General features: G+C 42.6%; 1 protein-coding gene across 1 annotated transcript in view; it reads left to right on the plus strand.

The window, feature by feature from the left end:
- The window catches only part of MTM1 (myotubularin 1), a 132,154-nt gene that overhangs the window by 66,436 nt on the left and 49,906 nt on the right, over positions 1–15,812 (plus strand). The window contains exon 6 of the mRNA XM_075538702.1: positions 193–294. Within this exon, the coding sequence (XP_075394817.1) occupies positions 193–294 (102 nt within the window). The remainder of the gene's footprint in view (positions 1–192; positions 295–15,812) is intronic.

The following is a 15,812-nucleotide window of genomic DNA, read 5'->3' on the forward strand; positions in this document are numbered from 1 at the left end:
GATGTACATTTATGGCTACAACGGGACTATTTTTCAGATGTTCTTGAGTCAGACATTTGAAATGTCAGAGCAAACAAAAGTTTTTCTTGGTAGACTATATGGGTTGCCTTTTCAGGTAGGTGGAAGAGGTTTTTGCTCCTGAACATGACTGCATTTGCAGACTGAATTGTCCTAATTCTCCTTTGCCTGCAGGACATGAGAAACCTGAGGTTCGCGTTGAAACAGGAAGGCCACAGCCGAAGAGACATGTTTGAGATCCTCACCAAATACGCATTTCCCCTGGCACACAGTCTGGTAAACTTCGGGGCTCTCCTCAGCTTGGGCTGTGCATGGGGTCCATCACTGGGTTTTCTCCCCTCTGCTGGTCTGGGTCACACAGATGGCTGCACCTCGGCGCCTGCAGGGCTGATCAGAGCCCAGTGTGTGCCCAAGAGCGTCACTTAGACAAGTGTGGGCTCTGTCACCCACGCATGCCCTCTGCCAGGGCCAGCCCTCTTTTAAGAAGGCAGCAGTAGTGAGGCAGACCGGTCGGCCCTGGACCATCATGCCCTAGAGTCCAGTGCTGCCAATGTGGCAACTCACATGTGATGCATGTCAGGATTTTCTGGCTTGGTTGGAAATAGGAAGAAATCATAGGAGCCTAAATGCCCTGTAGGCAAAGATGCTTTTCAAATGCAGATGTGTATGGGAGATAGGTCTTGCAGAGGGTATCTGAATAGGGTAGGTTTTTCTCTTAAAAGCTAACATTTCAAATATCATTTGGTAGCATTTAGTATAAATTGGGCAGTATACATTTATTATGCATTTAAGTAGTTACAGTATGACGGAGTCTAGAAAGTGTGTTGTGCACATAAACCTTGGCCTCCCTATTTATTCTACTGTTGGATTAGTCTTCCTTTATTATTATTTAACCATGTGACTAAAATAAATCTTTCTAGAACTCTTGCTCTTAAAATTGGGTTTTTTTTCATACCTAGTCTCAGGCTTGGCCACCTTTCATTCTATCCTTCTCTGCTTCTATTTCCTCACTATCCCCCTACTCCCAATCTTTTGACACTGCCTCCAGTTGACACTAAACAAACAGAGCTACACAGAGACCCACATTCTGTAAGAAATGCTTGGGGTAGGTGTGCTGCCAGCCAAACTGAAGGTGATGAAATACATCATTAAGCAGAAGGCCTGCTTTATATTACAGCTCTTCTCCCTGTACCTGGCCAGGTCTTCTGGTTTTGTTTTGTTCATTTCTGTTTTTTCAATAAAGGCCTATGGTTTATTTTTTTAGTGAAGCAAGTTCTCTCCCTCATATTTTACTAGTAGTTGTTTCAGTCAAAGGAAATTCATTATTAATGGCCAATTACCCAAAGCCTAGTAGGTCTAGAAATATTTATATGAAATATTTATACCAAAAAATAAAAAGCCAGAATCTCTGCTATCAAGTTGATTCCAACTTGTTTGGGTGCTATAAGACTGAGTCTAACTGCCCCTGGGGGTTTCTGAGAATGTAAATCTCTGTAGGAGCAGACAGCTTCAACTTGGTCTCATAGAGAGGCTAGGGGATGTAAACTGCTTACTTTGAGGTTGGCAGCTCAATGCATAACCCGCTGCAGCACCAGGGCGCTTCTGAAGTGCTTATATACCCAAAGCAAACCCCCTGCCATCAAGTCCATGCTGACTGACTCATGGGTTTCCAAGACCGCATCTCTTAGGGGCCTCATCTTTTTTTCCCCGAGGAGCAACTGGTGATTTCGAATCACTGATCTTTTTGCACTTAGCCCAATGCGTGCCCACTACACTACTAAGGCTCCTTTGAAGTACTTATAGGGTGGTTACCATTTAAAATGTAGTGCTTGGTATAACATATAGTTAAAATCTATGTTTCATATGTAATGCACACACATACATGAATATATACCATTGTAATCCCAAAGTATCGTTAGAATATATTTTCAAACCTCTTAGTTATAGTGAAATATGTGATTTTAAAATGTTTGTATAGTAAACGTTTTTTAGCTGTTAAGATGAGAAGATTTCCATGAAAAGGCATCTTCTAAATTATCAGAAAGCAAGAATTGAAGTGTAATTTACAACTGTTCATTTAGGGTTTTGTCTTGGGCTTTGAAGATCTGCTTTAAATGAGCAGAAATGAAAGACTGACTCACACAGCAGGTTTGAAGAAGTGGTGGTGACAGACTGGTTATGCGTTTGGCTTTCTACTGCTGCAAAGAATTACAAGAGGCAATACTATCCTATTCTAAAGGGTCGCTATGAGTCGGAATCGATTTGATGGCAGTGAGTTGAGTTATAAGATCTAGGTACATCAGCCATCCCCTTCCTCTGGCATTAGCTATCTGTCCTTGAGTTTATTCACAACTGAGTGTCAGGTGTGAGGTCAGATTTCACCTTAAGTACAGTTCCATTATTCATATCAGTGCCAACCATCTAGAAAGAATAGCCTATCTTCATCTTCAGTTGATTTATCCTTCCAGCCCACTCTAGTATCCAGGTTTACTGAATCTACCTCCTTGGAGCTCGTGACCATACTGTCCAAAGCTAATGACGCATTTTAATCTTCTTACCATTCAATTGTTCCTTAAACAAAAACCACCAAACTCACTGCCAGAAAGTCAATGCAGACCCATAGTGACCCGATAGGACAGGGTAGAATTGCCCTTGTGGTTTTCTGAAACTAAATGTTTATGCAAGTAAAAAGCCCCATCTTTCTCCCAATCGCTCCCTATCATTCAACAATTGTAATCACCCTCTTCTTCAAATCCTTCCAACTTTACTTCTGCGTTACCACACTATCTCAATTCTTTCTTTTCAGTTTCCCTTGCTTCTGTCTTTCCCAGAAAAAGAAGCTTCTTAGCAATTTTCTGCTGCAGCCATCTTCTCATGTTATTCCCTTCCCCATGGTGATTTCAGCCAGTGGCCATAGCTATTCCTGGTGGTGCTTTGGTTACTTGTTCAGCTGCTTATAGGAAGGTGGGCAGTTCAGAGCCACTAACTGCTCTGCAGAAGACAGATGAGACAGTCTGCTTCCATAAAGATTGCCGCATCAGAATCACCTCAAAAGCAGTAGGTTTTCCTGTGTAAATATCTTTTAAATCCAGCCTTCACATTGTTGCTCAGGCCTGATAACTTAAAGTCAACTTTTTCTTACTCTTCTACCTTGCCTTCCTTAGCGATATCACTTCTATATCTTGTCAGGTCTACTTTCTAGTTGTTGCTAGAAGGCCATCGTGTGGATTCTTGTAACGGGTAAGTACATAGATAGAACAGAATGAAGCACTGCCCCATTCTGTGCCATCCTCACAATTGTTAGGTGTCAGCGCATTGTTGCAGCCACTGTGTCCTTCCATCTCTGCGGGTCTTCCTCTGCTTTACTAAGCATGATGTATGTTCTTCGCCAGGAACTGGTCTCTCCAATAACATGTCCAAAGACGTTGAGACAAAGTCTTACCATCCTCACTTCTAAGGAGCATTCTGGCTACACTTCTTCTAAGACAGATTTGTTTGTTCTTCTAGAAATCCATGGTAGTTTCAATATTTGTTGATTCAGCATCATAATTCAAATGCATTCATTCTTGTTTGGTCTTCCTTATGCGTTGTCTAACTTTCGCATTCAAAGGAGGAGATTCAAAATACCATGGCTTGGATCAGCCACATCTCAGTTCTCAAAGTGATATTGTTGGTCTTCAACACTTTAAGGAGATACTATGCAGCAGATTTGCCCAATGCAATGCATTGTTTGATTTCCTGACTGTTGCTTCCATGAGCCTTGATTGTGTAGCAAAGCAAAATGACATCTTGGGTTACTTCAATCTTTGTTTATTATAATGTTGTCTGGACAGTTGGTCTAATTGTGTGGATTTTCGTTTTCTTAACATTGAGTTGTAATCCATAGTGAAAGCCGGTCACTGATTTTCACCAGCAAGCACTTCAAGTCCTCCTCCGTTTCAGCAAGAAAGGTTGTATCATCAGCATATCACATAAGCCTTCCTCTAATCCCAATGCTGTGTTCATTTTCATATTGTCCAGCTTCTCAGATTATGTTCTAAGCATACAGATTTAATATGGTGAAAGGATTCAACGCTAATACACCCCTCTCCTGATTTTAAACCATGATAGTCCCTTGTTCTAGTCTAATAACAGCCTCTCGATTAGATTCCAAATGAGAACCATTCAGATGGTCTGCGCTTCTTTTAATGCCATCACTTCTTGATTATATGCTACCTCTTGAGAATGATGGAAATGCCAACCAATTATGTGTGGTACAGTGATTCAGTGTATTCCTTCCATCTTTTTTCATTCAGTAGTTTGCCCATAGACTCCTTCAAAGTTACAATTCCAGACTTGAGTTTTTTCTTCAGTTCTTTTCCCCCAGAGCTTTGCTGAGTGTATTCTTCCCATTCGTTTTCTGGTTTGTGGCCCTTGCACATACCCTTGCAGTGATGTACATTGCCTTCTTGAGTTGCTCTTCAAAATGTTGTTTTCAACGTCTTCATTTCTTCCATTTGCTTTAGCTGCTCAACACTCAGGAACAAGTTTCCGAGTCTCTTCTGACATCTATACTGTCTCTTTAATAGCCTTTGGTTTCTATGACTCATTTGGCTTTCTGTCATTAGTGTTTAATACATGGAATCAAGCGTTCTGTCATTGGTGGTCCAAGTGCATTCCATTTCATCTTTGACTATTTACAGTTTTCCTAGATTCATATTAAATAAATTCCAAGTTCAAATTATGAATAGGTGTTGGCAGTTGTTTCTTCCCTTAGAGAGTTGTGCCCTATCAGGAAATGAAGGTTCAGAAAGCTTTGCTCCATCCATGTAATACAGGTCGACTCTTGCTTGAGGAAGCAGTTCTTCTCCAGTCATATTCTCACTGCCCTCCAACCTCAGCAGCTCCTTTTCTTGCACCATACCAGCCTGTGTTCCACTGCTATTTGTAATGTTTTCAGTAGCTGATATACCAGAATTGAGCTATTTATTCCCTTTGCCCAGTATGTCTTAGTCTGGAAGCTTGGCTGGAACCTGCCCACCATGGGTGAATTGATTGATATTTGTAACACCAGTGGCATCGCTCCCAGTAACACAAAAGCTACCACTGTGACAAACTGACAGAATGGTGCTTTCCTTTCTTAGTCAATCTCAACTCTCTCTTCCCATTTCTACTTGTGCTTCCTAATTTACATCATGATCAGCTGCAGTGGCTTCCAAAGTGGCTTCCCTTCTTTCACTTTCCGCCCACTTTCCAGTTAAAAAAGATCATGTCACTCTGTGACCTTCAGTGCCTCCCATGGCAGAGCCTACCCTCCATCCACACCAGATCACTCCATGTTCCTCCAGAGTATACCGCATTTTCCCAACCCCAAACCATTTCTTTTACCCTCTCTTGACCTCTGTCCTCAGCATCTGTCCTTCAATATCTGTCTGAAGTCCTTCGACAAGCCCTTGGCATTCCCCAGTAGGAGTCCATCTTCTCTGCCACTCTTCTGCCATTGGGCTTGCTAGAGCCTTCTGTTACAGCATGTTTCCCAAGGTGCCTTAGCTGATAACGATGTATCCTGTCCTCTACTATATTGTGAGCCTCATCAAGGTAGTGATGCCTTTCTGTCTCTGGCCTCAGCACAACTTAAATATGGGTGTTGTAGAGTGGAATGGCAGTTTTTTAATTGAACTCAAGCTTAGGAGCGATCCGAAGGAGAAATCATTGTACAAGAAGGTACCCCCAAACCATCTCCAAGCTATGTACTTAATTTTATTTATTTTCTTAACAAAACAACCATATCACCTTCATTGGAGTACTCTCCATTACAATTAATACATTAGTCAAATCTGTGACTTCATTCTTGGAAACATTTTTCGAACGTGACTGTTGGGTTGGCTGACAGCATTTCCCTCATTTTTTTCTCCACCTCTTCTAAGTCATCAAATCGCTGTCCTTTCATGTCCCTTTTATTTTGAGGAAACAAAAAGAAGTTGCATGGTGCTTCATCAGGTGAGTAAGGTGTGTGGGGAAAGAGAGGCATGCTGGGGTTGTTTGTTTGTTTTTGCCAAAAACTGGCTCATTTGAGATGGTTGTGTGAGCAGGTACTTTGTTGTGGTAGCAAAACCAGTCTCTGATCTGCCACAGATCATGCCTTTTGTCACATTCTGCTATGCAATCTTTTCAGAGCCTCTAAACAGAAAGGTTTATTAAGAGTCTAATCTGGTAGAACAAACTCCAAATGCACTAGCCTCCTCAAATAAAAAAAAATTGAGCATCATCTTGATCTTTGATTTCACTTGACGAATTTTTTTAGGAGGGGGTGAGGTAACAGCGATGATTGATTGATGTTTGCTTTCAGGGTCATAAGAATAGCACCATGTCTCCTTACCAGTAATGACCTTGGGGAAAAAGTCTGGGTCGTTTCGGAACTGTTCTTTCTTTTATTTTTAAGTCATTTTATTGGGATCTCTTAAAACTCATAACAATTCACATCAATTGTATTCAACACATTTGTCCATATGTTATCATCCTTTTCAAAGCATTACTGAACCCTTGACCTCAGCTCCTCATTTGTTTCCTCCCTCCCCCACCCTCCTACCCTCATAAACCTTTGATAGTTTATAAATTATTATTTTTTTATCTCTTACACTGTCTGCAGTCTCTTCACCCATGGAATTGTTTCCACTCGACACTCTTTTTCTTCATCAATAAGAACCTGAGGCACAAATTTCGCAGCAACCCTTCTCATTCCAAAATCTTCCATTATAATTTGCTGAACTACGCTCTAAGATAGTGCAGATAAGTTCCCCGTGTCTTCAGTGGTCTGTCGTCAGTCTTCGAGCACAGGTGCATGAAATTTGTCAACATTTTCAACCGTTTGGCAAGTTGACAGACATCCAGAATAAGGTTTGTCATCAATCAGCATTTCACCTTTTGTAAAATGAGAAAACCAATCTTACACTTGAGTTTTGCCCCTAATACTGTCCTTATGAGCTATGTTCAACATCACAGTGATTTCTACGGAAATTTTCCCCAAAGCAGGAAACAAAATTTCATAGCCACATAGCTATTCTCTTAAGTGGGCCATTACAAAAAAGTAAGGTTTGAGTGAAACTGCTTTTGAGAAAAAATTCACTGTAACCTTTCTAGGCGATGCCACTGGGTGCACTAACTCAGCGCAAGTTGCTGGATGCTCGCCTTGTGGGAAAAATGTGGACTATGAAAGCTACACCCCGCAGAGCTTTTTGCCAGTGTTTTTTATTTATTTATTTATTTTTGGTATCCCCTCGTGTGAAAACAATGGGATGGATTTCTGCATGGATCCGTAGCACCAGAACCTGGAATTCCTTGTTGGCTGTTATTAAGGCCATTGGCCAAGACCAAAGTCAAAGTCATGGCTGTTGAGATGATTATGACCCTGTAGGACAGAGTAGAGCTGCCCCCATCAAGCTTCTGGGACTGATGCGCTTTTCAGAAATAGACTGTCTCATCTTTTGCCCACGGAGCAGCTGATGGGTTTGAACCTTTTCCTTGGAAGCCAAGTACTTAACCCATAAGGTTAACACATAAGCTTCGGTGCTTGTGGTCCATTAGGAAGGGCAATTTCCGGGTGGAAAGCAGTGTTTAGTTCTCGGAACTGAAGGCATTTGTGGACAAGAGTGGAGCAGAATACAAGAGTGAGGAGGGCCAGTTTCTAGAGCAGGATCCTGGCCAAGGCAGAGGGTGGACCCCAGGCTAGTCACTAGGGCAGTTCTGGACAGAAGGAATAATTATTCCCCTGAGACAGGGGGGAAAGAAAGTACAGTACCTTAATTATTGTTCTATAATTGATCTCTTTTCTTTCTCTGGGTTCTAATAGCCATTGCTATGGCTACACAGAAACTTACAGACAAAATTTGTGATTAAAAGGATTTATTAAGGATGTTAATAAGTTGTAATGTCTGTGAGAAACGCTCAGGGTCATTGCTTACTGGAACAGGTTACAAAGTTTCAGGTCTGCTAAATAATGCCCAAAGAGGCTTGGCTTACCATCCTGCTGGAAGCCTCAACCAGAAGGCATTCAGCTCAAGCTCTGTGGGTCAGCAAGCCCAGCTTCCAGAATAAAGCATTGGGCTCTCCTTGCTTCATGGTTTGGAAAGCCCCTCACTCTGTCCCATGCTCTGGCTCCTAGTTCTGCTGCTGCTCCTCTGATGGTACAACTGTCTTTTGGATCCAGGATGTTCACTGCATAGGGATGTTCGGTCCAGAGAACATGCTCCACTCCTGGCTGTTGCTAGTATTGAGACAACCCCCCCCCTCCCCGCCCCCTTGCTTCTCTGAGGGTTCAGCAGGATGCCACTTCAGGGAATCTTGTTCACAATTACTCACAGGTGGATCCTGTCAGTATCTTCCCCCCACCTTCCCAGACCCATGCAGGGAAAGGTCTTTTGATGGGAGACTTCAGCTGGAAGGGCTGCATTCAACAATTCACTGCACCCACAGAAAGTGGCAGAAGCTGCCACCCTGGGGAAGGAGAGAGAATGCCAGGAAAGGACTTTCTGAGAGTGTCATCGATTGGGAGCAGTGCTGCTGAGCTAAGATCGCTGAAACCGGAAAAGCAGCTCTCTATTCATTTAATACTTTGCCATTTTAAAGCAGAAGTATACTCGCTCTCAGCTTCATGACCAGCCCTGGGTTGAATAGGCTCCCCAGTAGACCATTCCTTTCCCGACCACCCCTTTGACTTTTGCTTGCTCCTATCTCCATTAGTATTTTCATCACTCTGTGTGCTAAAGCCAGGACGTCAGCTTCAGCTTGCACTTCACCCACCACTTGAGCTGCTTGGCAACACAGAACCAACCCCAAGTCATTCATTGGATTGTTTCAGGATTCTTTCAGGCAACTCCGGAGGGAACATTCTCTATTTCAGCAAACAAAACAAAATGGTTGTTTTGTTCTAGTTTTGTGTTTGTTTTTCCTGTGCATTTTCAACACTAGAAATTGTATGGAATTCTCAGAAACCGTTTGCAACCCAATCTTAGTTCTAGGAAAATCATACTTAAAAAAGAATGCAGACATCTAAAAACAATGCAACTGCTAAAAGTTTTTTGTTTTAAGGACAGCAACCAAAATGGTGTACCTGTGAGCAGAGTCTGAGCGTGTTACAAAAAAGTTAAGGTTCTTTCCTGGATTTTCTTTGCCATTTGCTTAGCATTTCCTCCCAGTTGTAATGAGTGATCGTGTAAATTGGAGAGAAGAATATTTGAAACTGGGGCTCCCAACCCATTAGTGAGTCACACAATCAGTTCACAAGATTGCAGGATTTGTGGGGGGCAGGCTTCCTTGAGTCACTTGCTTTTGAGATGTGTGTGTGTGTGTGTGTGTGTGAGAGAGAGAGAGAGAGAGAGAGAGAGAGAGAGAGAGAGAGAGAGAGAGAGAGAGAGAGAAATGAGCAAGGCAGAGTAAAAGATGGAAGAGAGATGCCAAGACCAAAAAATAGCCCAGGAGTGGCAGCACTAAAGACGTAAGGACACACACACACACACACACACACAGCACCAGAGCTGGCACAGAGAATGCCTGCCCTGGCACCCAGAATTCAGACTACTAGTCTCTGAAACTGAGAGAGAATATGTATGGTGGTAAAGCCACTCACAAATGGTTTGTGGAGTCTGCAAAAGAGTTCATGGAAAAATTATTTCATCTATCCATAACCTTTTTGAGGCCCCCTCTTATTCTGTTATATGCCCACTACATAACTAGGACAAGAGGTGTGTGCATGTGTGAATGTGCATACTGGATGTGTACTGGCTGGGTGTGTGAACATGTGTGTTTCAGCACAGTGTACAGTAAGTATGTTGCTTACTGTAAGTTAAAGTTTAGATAATGGTATATATAAAATAGGCTGCACTGTAAGTTAATGTAAGAGCCCTGATGACATAATGGTTGTGTGTTTGGCTGCTAACCAAAAGATCAGCAGTTCACAACCACCAGCTGTTCCAAGGGAAAAAGATGATACTTTCTATACCCCTAAATAGTTATAGTCTTAGAAACTCACCGGGGCAGTTTTGGAAACTCAGGACAGTTGTACCCTGTCCTATAGGGTCACTATGATTTGCCATCAACTTGATGGCAGCAAGTTTTTTTTTGGTTTTTATTTTATGGTTGTTGTTGTTAGGTGCCATTGAGTTGACTCTGACCCATAGCGACCCTATGCACCACAGAACGAAACACTGCTTGGTCCTGCACCATCCTCACAATTGTTTGATCATTCTTTTGGGTCACTTTTCTTTGGGATGGGCACAAATAGGGATCTTCTCCAGGCAATTGGCCATGTAGCTGTCTTCAAAATTCTCTGGCATGGACGAGCAGGTGTTTCTGTGCTTCTTCAGCTTGCTGAAACATTGCAGTGGGTATTCCGTCAATTCCTGGAGCCTCGGTTTTGGCTAATGCAATCAGTGCAGCTTGAATTTCTTCCTTCAGCACCATTGGTTCTTTCCTGGCATAGTGGGCTGTCAACTACTTCTTTCTGTGAAGTGACTGTATTCTTTCCTAATTCTCTTGATGCTTCCTGGATCATTCAATATTTTGCCTATAGAATATTTCAAAATAGTTTATGGCAGATGTTAGTAACCCTCTCCTGTTGAGTCAGTTCCAACTCATGGCTACCGTATAGCACAGGATAAAGCTGCTCCCTCAGGTTTCCAAGACTATGCATTTTTATGGACACCAACTCTCTCATCTCTCTTTTGAAGAGGAGCTGGTGGGTTTGAACTGCTTGTCTTTATGGTTAGCAGCCCAACACTTAACCCACCGTGCTACCAAGACTCATAGGTTTTGATAAAAACCCAAACTCACTGCCATTGAGTTGATTCTGATGTATAGTGATCCTATACAGAGTTTCCAAGACAGTATATCTTTATGGAAGTAGACAGCCTCACCGTTCTTCTGAGGAGCATCTGGTGGATTTGAACTACTGGCCTTGCTGTTTGCAGCCCAACACCAGCCCACACTACCCTCAGGGCTCCTTTAAAAGAGAGGGCTTTTGTTGGTTGGGAGATGGACCCAGATTAAGTGGAAGGCAGTTAAGCTTGTCGCTACAGCAGCAATGCCCTGTGGGGGTCACTAGAGTTACGGGAATCTGTCTTTTTTACGGCTCTAAGCCTGCACGAACTTGCTTCAGATGGGTAAGCAAAGAGCTAGCATTTATAAGTAAGCTCACTGGATGTAGACTCACATAAAAGGTAAAGGTGATGACCCGGGGTCTGGGCTCCAGGTGCACCTCAGCCACAGGCAGGGGTGGTCCAATGAGCTGAGACCACAAAAGCCTTCCATCACGTACCTGCTTGGCAACATTGGGAGGCACCTGAGGTCTGTGTGCCTCAATATCCTCATCTGTAAAGGCCCCTGCCCCATAAGGCTGTGGTGAGGATTCATTGGGTTTCAGCATGTGAAGTGCTTACAAATTGCCTGGCACATCAAAAGTGCCCAGTAAGTGCCAGCAGCTCTGCTATTAGCAGGCCATTGTCTCAGCATGCTCAAGGAATTGGGATGACTACCCCAACATAGATGGCTTCAAGAATATTAATAACGTAATTGTGATAATACATAGACTTTAAGCCATTTCAAAGAAAGGTGCAATATAGTCTTTTTCTTATGAAGAAAGCACTGCGTGTACCTTGATAAAGGATTAGGTGAACGGCTTTTCCATTTCAGAGCATTAAGGCCAGAGAACGTCTTTCAAATCAGGTAGGCAGGGCTATGAGATCAACAGTTCTTCTGAAATGAATTTCTGGTTTTCCTTTGGAGTGGTTGTAGCTTGTTCCAATCTGAATTTGTGCCCTTTGCATTGTGCTCTGCCACATCTTGGATGCAGCCCTTCAGCATCACAGTACTTCTGTGTTGTTTTGGTTGTTCTGTGAGGTGTGTAGCCAGCATAGAGTTGTAAAATTGGTGGGGTTTTTTTTTTTTTTGGTTAGTAGTGTGTTTTGGTTTCAGTACGTTTGACCTCCCAGAATGGTATAATAGGCACAGTGTGGGTAGACATGTTGGCTCTAATTTCAGGAGCAGAGCAGCTACGTCTAATAAAAGTGCTTGCTCAAGACTGTTTTCCCTTGTGGAGAGGCTGTGGCCTGCATCTTATAGGAGAGAAGCAGCAGAGGAGGAGGAGGAACCTCAGTACTACCAAGAAAGTAAAGCCAGTAAACAATGAAGCATATCCTTTGGACCCAGGGTCCTTATGCTGGAAACCTTCTAGACCCATGGAAGATGGATGTCAAGACACACGGAGATCTCTAAGGAATGCCTGACACACACGGCTCTTCCTCCATATAGCCAGTATTGCTTAGTTCTAGAACTGGCACCCTGACTTTCAATTTCCTGTCTCCTAAATGGTAAGAGAATAGACTTGTGCTTGTTAAAGCCATCCACTTGTGGTCTTTCTGTTATAGCAGGATAGAGACCCAAGAATGTGGTCTTGGAAACAGCAGCACCTTTAAGAGCAGGGCGCATAAGTAAGTGCAGGTGTTTGTTACTGCTGCCTCAGGTTTTTGTAGTCTTTACTCTTAACTTCAGTTGCCCTAGCTTTGGTGGATCGCATTAAACCCTGTACTGAGGCTGAAGGACGAGACCATTTTGAGCTGTTACTCTTTCTTTCAGTGTTCCAGTGGTGCTTGCTTAGTTAAAAAACATAAAAATTAACAAAGTACAAAATTAAATAATGCCCAGTGGATTCCAAAATAAGCAATTCTCTAGGACAGAAAAGGGAAGCCCTGGTATCTCAATGGGTAATGAGTTGAGCTTCTAACCACAGTTCAGCAGTTTGAAACCACTAGCCACTGGATGGGAGAAAGATGAGGCTTCCTATTCCCTTAAAGATGTATAGTCTCAGAAACCCACAGGGCAGTTCTACTCTGCCCTATGAATTAGAATCGACTCAATGACAGTGAGTTTTTGACTATAAGACAGAATAGGGTCTCTATAGGGTCTCTGAGACTAAATTTTTGTGGAATGAGACTGTCTTCTCTTTCCCTTGCAGAGTGAGTGGCTGGTGTAAACCTGCCAAAATTGCAGTTGACAGCAGAATGCCCTACCCATGGTGCCACCAGGACTCTTTAGGGTTACAAATCTCCCTTGATGATTTCAGTGAGAGGCTCAAATGATCCTACACAGAGAATTAGCAGCATGGGTCTCTGTGTGTTTGTTTTTTTTTGGGGGGGGATGCCTTCATTTTCTCTTTATATGTGGGAAAATGTTTATGAATTCCTTTCCAATTGTAACCTAAGTGACAATGTAGTGGACTCTTACTTTCTAAACAGATTACTGGATTAATAGATAAAAGCACATTGTTCCTGTTTTAGATGTGAATATGAGTTAGAAGAGAAATGTAGTAGGTCTTCTTTTTCCTTTTTCTTTAGAGCCAGGGCTTGCTTTTCTTGTATAAATAGTAAATTTGGTTAATCGTGGGTCTGAGCATGCTTTAGACATTTTCCCTTCCTGCCTCTAAGACGGTCATATTCTCTGCAATCTCAATCAATCTCTTTCTCTCTCCACTTCCTCCTTCCTTTTGGCATATCTCCTGGAACTTTTGCCCCACCTGGAACTTTTGCCCCACATGGGCCCTCCCCAGTATTGCCATGTGTATAAGACGTGAAATGATATGAGATGATTCTGTCATGACCAACTCAGTGAAATGGGAAGTCCCAGATTTGAATGTGGATGTGCCAGACAGTATAACCAGAATGGAGAAAAATGATGGGTCAATGTCCTGGAATGAGAGACTTGTCAATCAAGAGAACAGTTGCTATGTAACACACACACGCTACCTTTGTTTGCTAAGAAGGAGATTAAGTTTCTAGCAAGGTGTCCATAATTCAGTTTTCCTGTTTCAGTACGTCCACATTTTACAAAATCTGGCCTATTCTGTTGTCACTTTGTCAGCTGTGACTGAACCGGAAAGAACCAGTTCAAAGCTTAAGATTCAAAAGCATAGTGCTTTTTTACCTACTGCCCTCAATATCTGCTTATCTCAGAACCCTCCTACTCAAGTAGAGCTTCCAAAACTCATGGGCATGAAGTTGATTACGACTTAGCAGTGACCCTGTAGGAGAGGGTAGTCCTGTCCCTGTGAATTTCCAAGATTGTAACTTTTTATGGGACTAGAAAGCTCCGTCTTTCTCCCACGGAGAACTGGCTTTGAACTGTTGACTTGGTGGTTAGCAGTCCAACTTGTAACCACTATGCCTCCAGGACTCTTTCAAGACTTCATAAGTTGGTCTAAATAAAGACAGGTACATATATAAATATATTTTTATATGAGGACGGGGAAATAGAGCTATGTGCACATATGTATAAGATTAGTATTAAGGTAGCAGAAGGACATTGGGCCTCCACTCAAGTACTCCCTCAATGCAAGAATACTTTCTTCTGTTAAATTGACATTCTATGATGCTCACCTTCCCGACACAAGCGCTGAAGACAAAGCGGGTGCATAAGCAAATGTGGTGAAGAAAGCTGATGATGCCCGGCTATCAAAAGATATAGCGTCTGGGGTCTTAAAGGCTTGACTATAAACGAGCAGCTATCCAGCTCAGAAGCAACAAAGCCCACATGGAAGAAGCACACCAGCCTGTACTATCACAAGGTGTCACAGGGATCAGGTATCAGGCATCATCAGAACAAAAAATCTTATCATCTTGAAGGGGCGAGGCATGTGGAGTGAAGACCTGAAGCCCATTTATAGGCCACTGGACATCACCTCACAGAAGGGTCTCAGGGAGGAGATGAGCCAGTCAGGGCACGATGTAGCAACGATGAAACATAGAAGTTTTCTCTAGTTCCTAAATGCTTCCTCTTCCCCCACTATCATGATCCAAATTCTACCTTACAAATCTGGCTAGACCAGAAGATGCACACTGGTACAGATAGGAACTGGAAACACAGGGATTCCAGGGTGAATGAGCCCTTCAGTGGCAATACTGGGAGGGTGGGTTAGAAAGGGGGAACCGATTACAAGGATCTGCATGTGACCGCCTCCCTGGGGGACGGACAACAGAAAAGTGGGTGAAGGGAGATGTCAGACAGGGCAAGATGTAACAAAATAATAATTTATAAATTATCAAGGGTTCTTGAGGGAAGGGGGAGCAGGGAGGGAAGGGAAAAATGAGCTGATGCTAGGGGCTTAGGTGGAGAGCAAATGTTTTGAGAATGATGAGGGTAATGAATGTACAAATGTGGTTTGCAAATTGATGTAGGTATGGCTTGTGATTAGAGTTGTATGAGCCCCTAAAAATGATTTTAAATAAAAGTTATGATACTTGTTCAGTGCCACTGTGTCATTTCCAACTCACAGTGACCCTATGCACAACAGAGCAAAAACACTTGCCTGGTTCTATACTATGCTCACAATTGTTCTTATGTTTGAGCCCATCATTGGGGCAGCCACTATGTCAGTCCATCTTGTTGAGGGCCTTCCTCTTTTTTCGCTGCCCCTCTGCTTTACCAAGCATTATATCCTTCTCTGGGGACTGGTCTCTCCTGACAACATGCCCAAAGTATGTAAGCCACAGTCTCGCCATCCTTGCCTCCTCCTTATCCTCTTGACTCCACCTTCACTTTACCTTCCTGACAGCACCTTCCTTTCCTAATGCTTTTTGTGTAATAGTAAATGCAAAATCATTTTTATAAACTATATGTAAAATGTAAAGAATACTGATATAAAACTTGAATGACTTATAAATAGTAGGTATTTTCTCCAGTTTAACCTTTCCCCTCCCCTCATTACTCCTCAGCTCTTCCTAGTCTGCTCTGAAAACTAGTTTTTTAATTTTTAAGTTATTGTATTTTTA

This window comes from Tenrec ecaudatus, chromosome X (assembly GCF_050624435.1).
Source record: "Tenrec ecaudatus isolate mTenEca1 chromosome X, mTenEca1.hap1, whole genome shotgun sequence".
Classification (NCBI taxonomy): domain Eukaryota; kingdom Metazoa; phylum Chordata; class Mammalia; order Afrosoricida; family Tenrecidae; genus Tenrec; species Tenrec ecaudatus.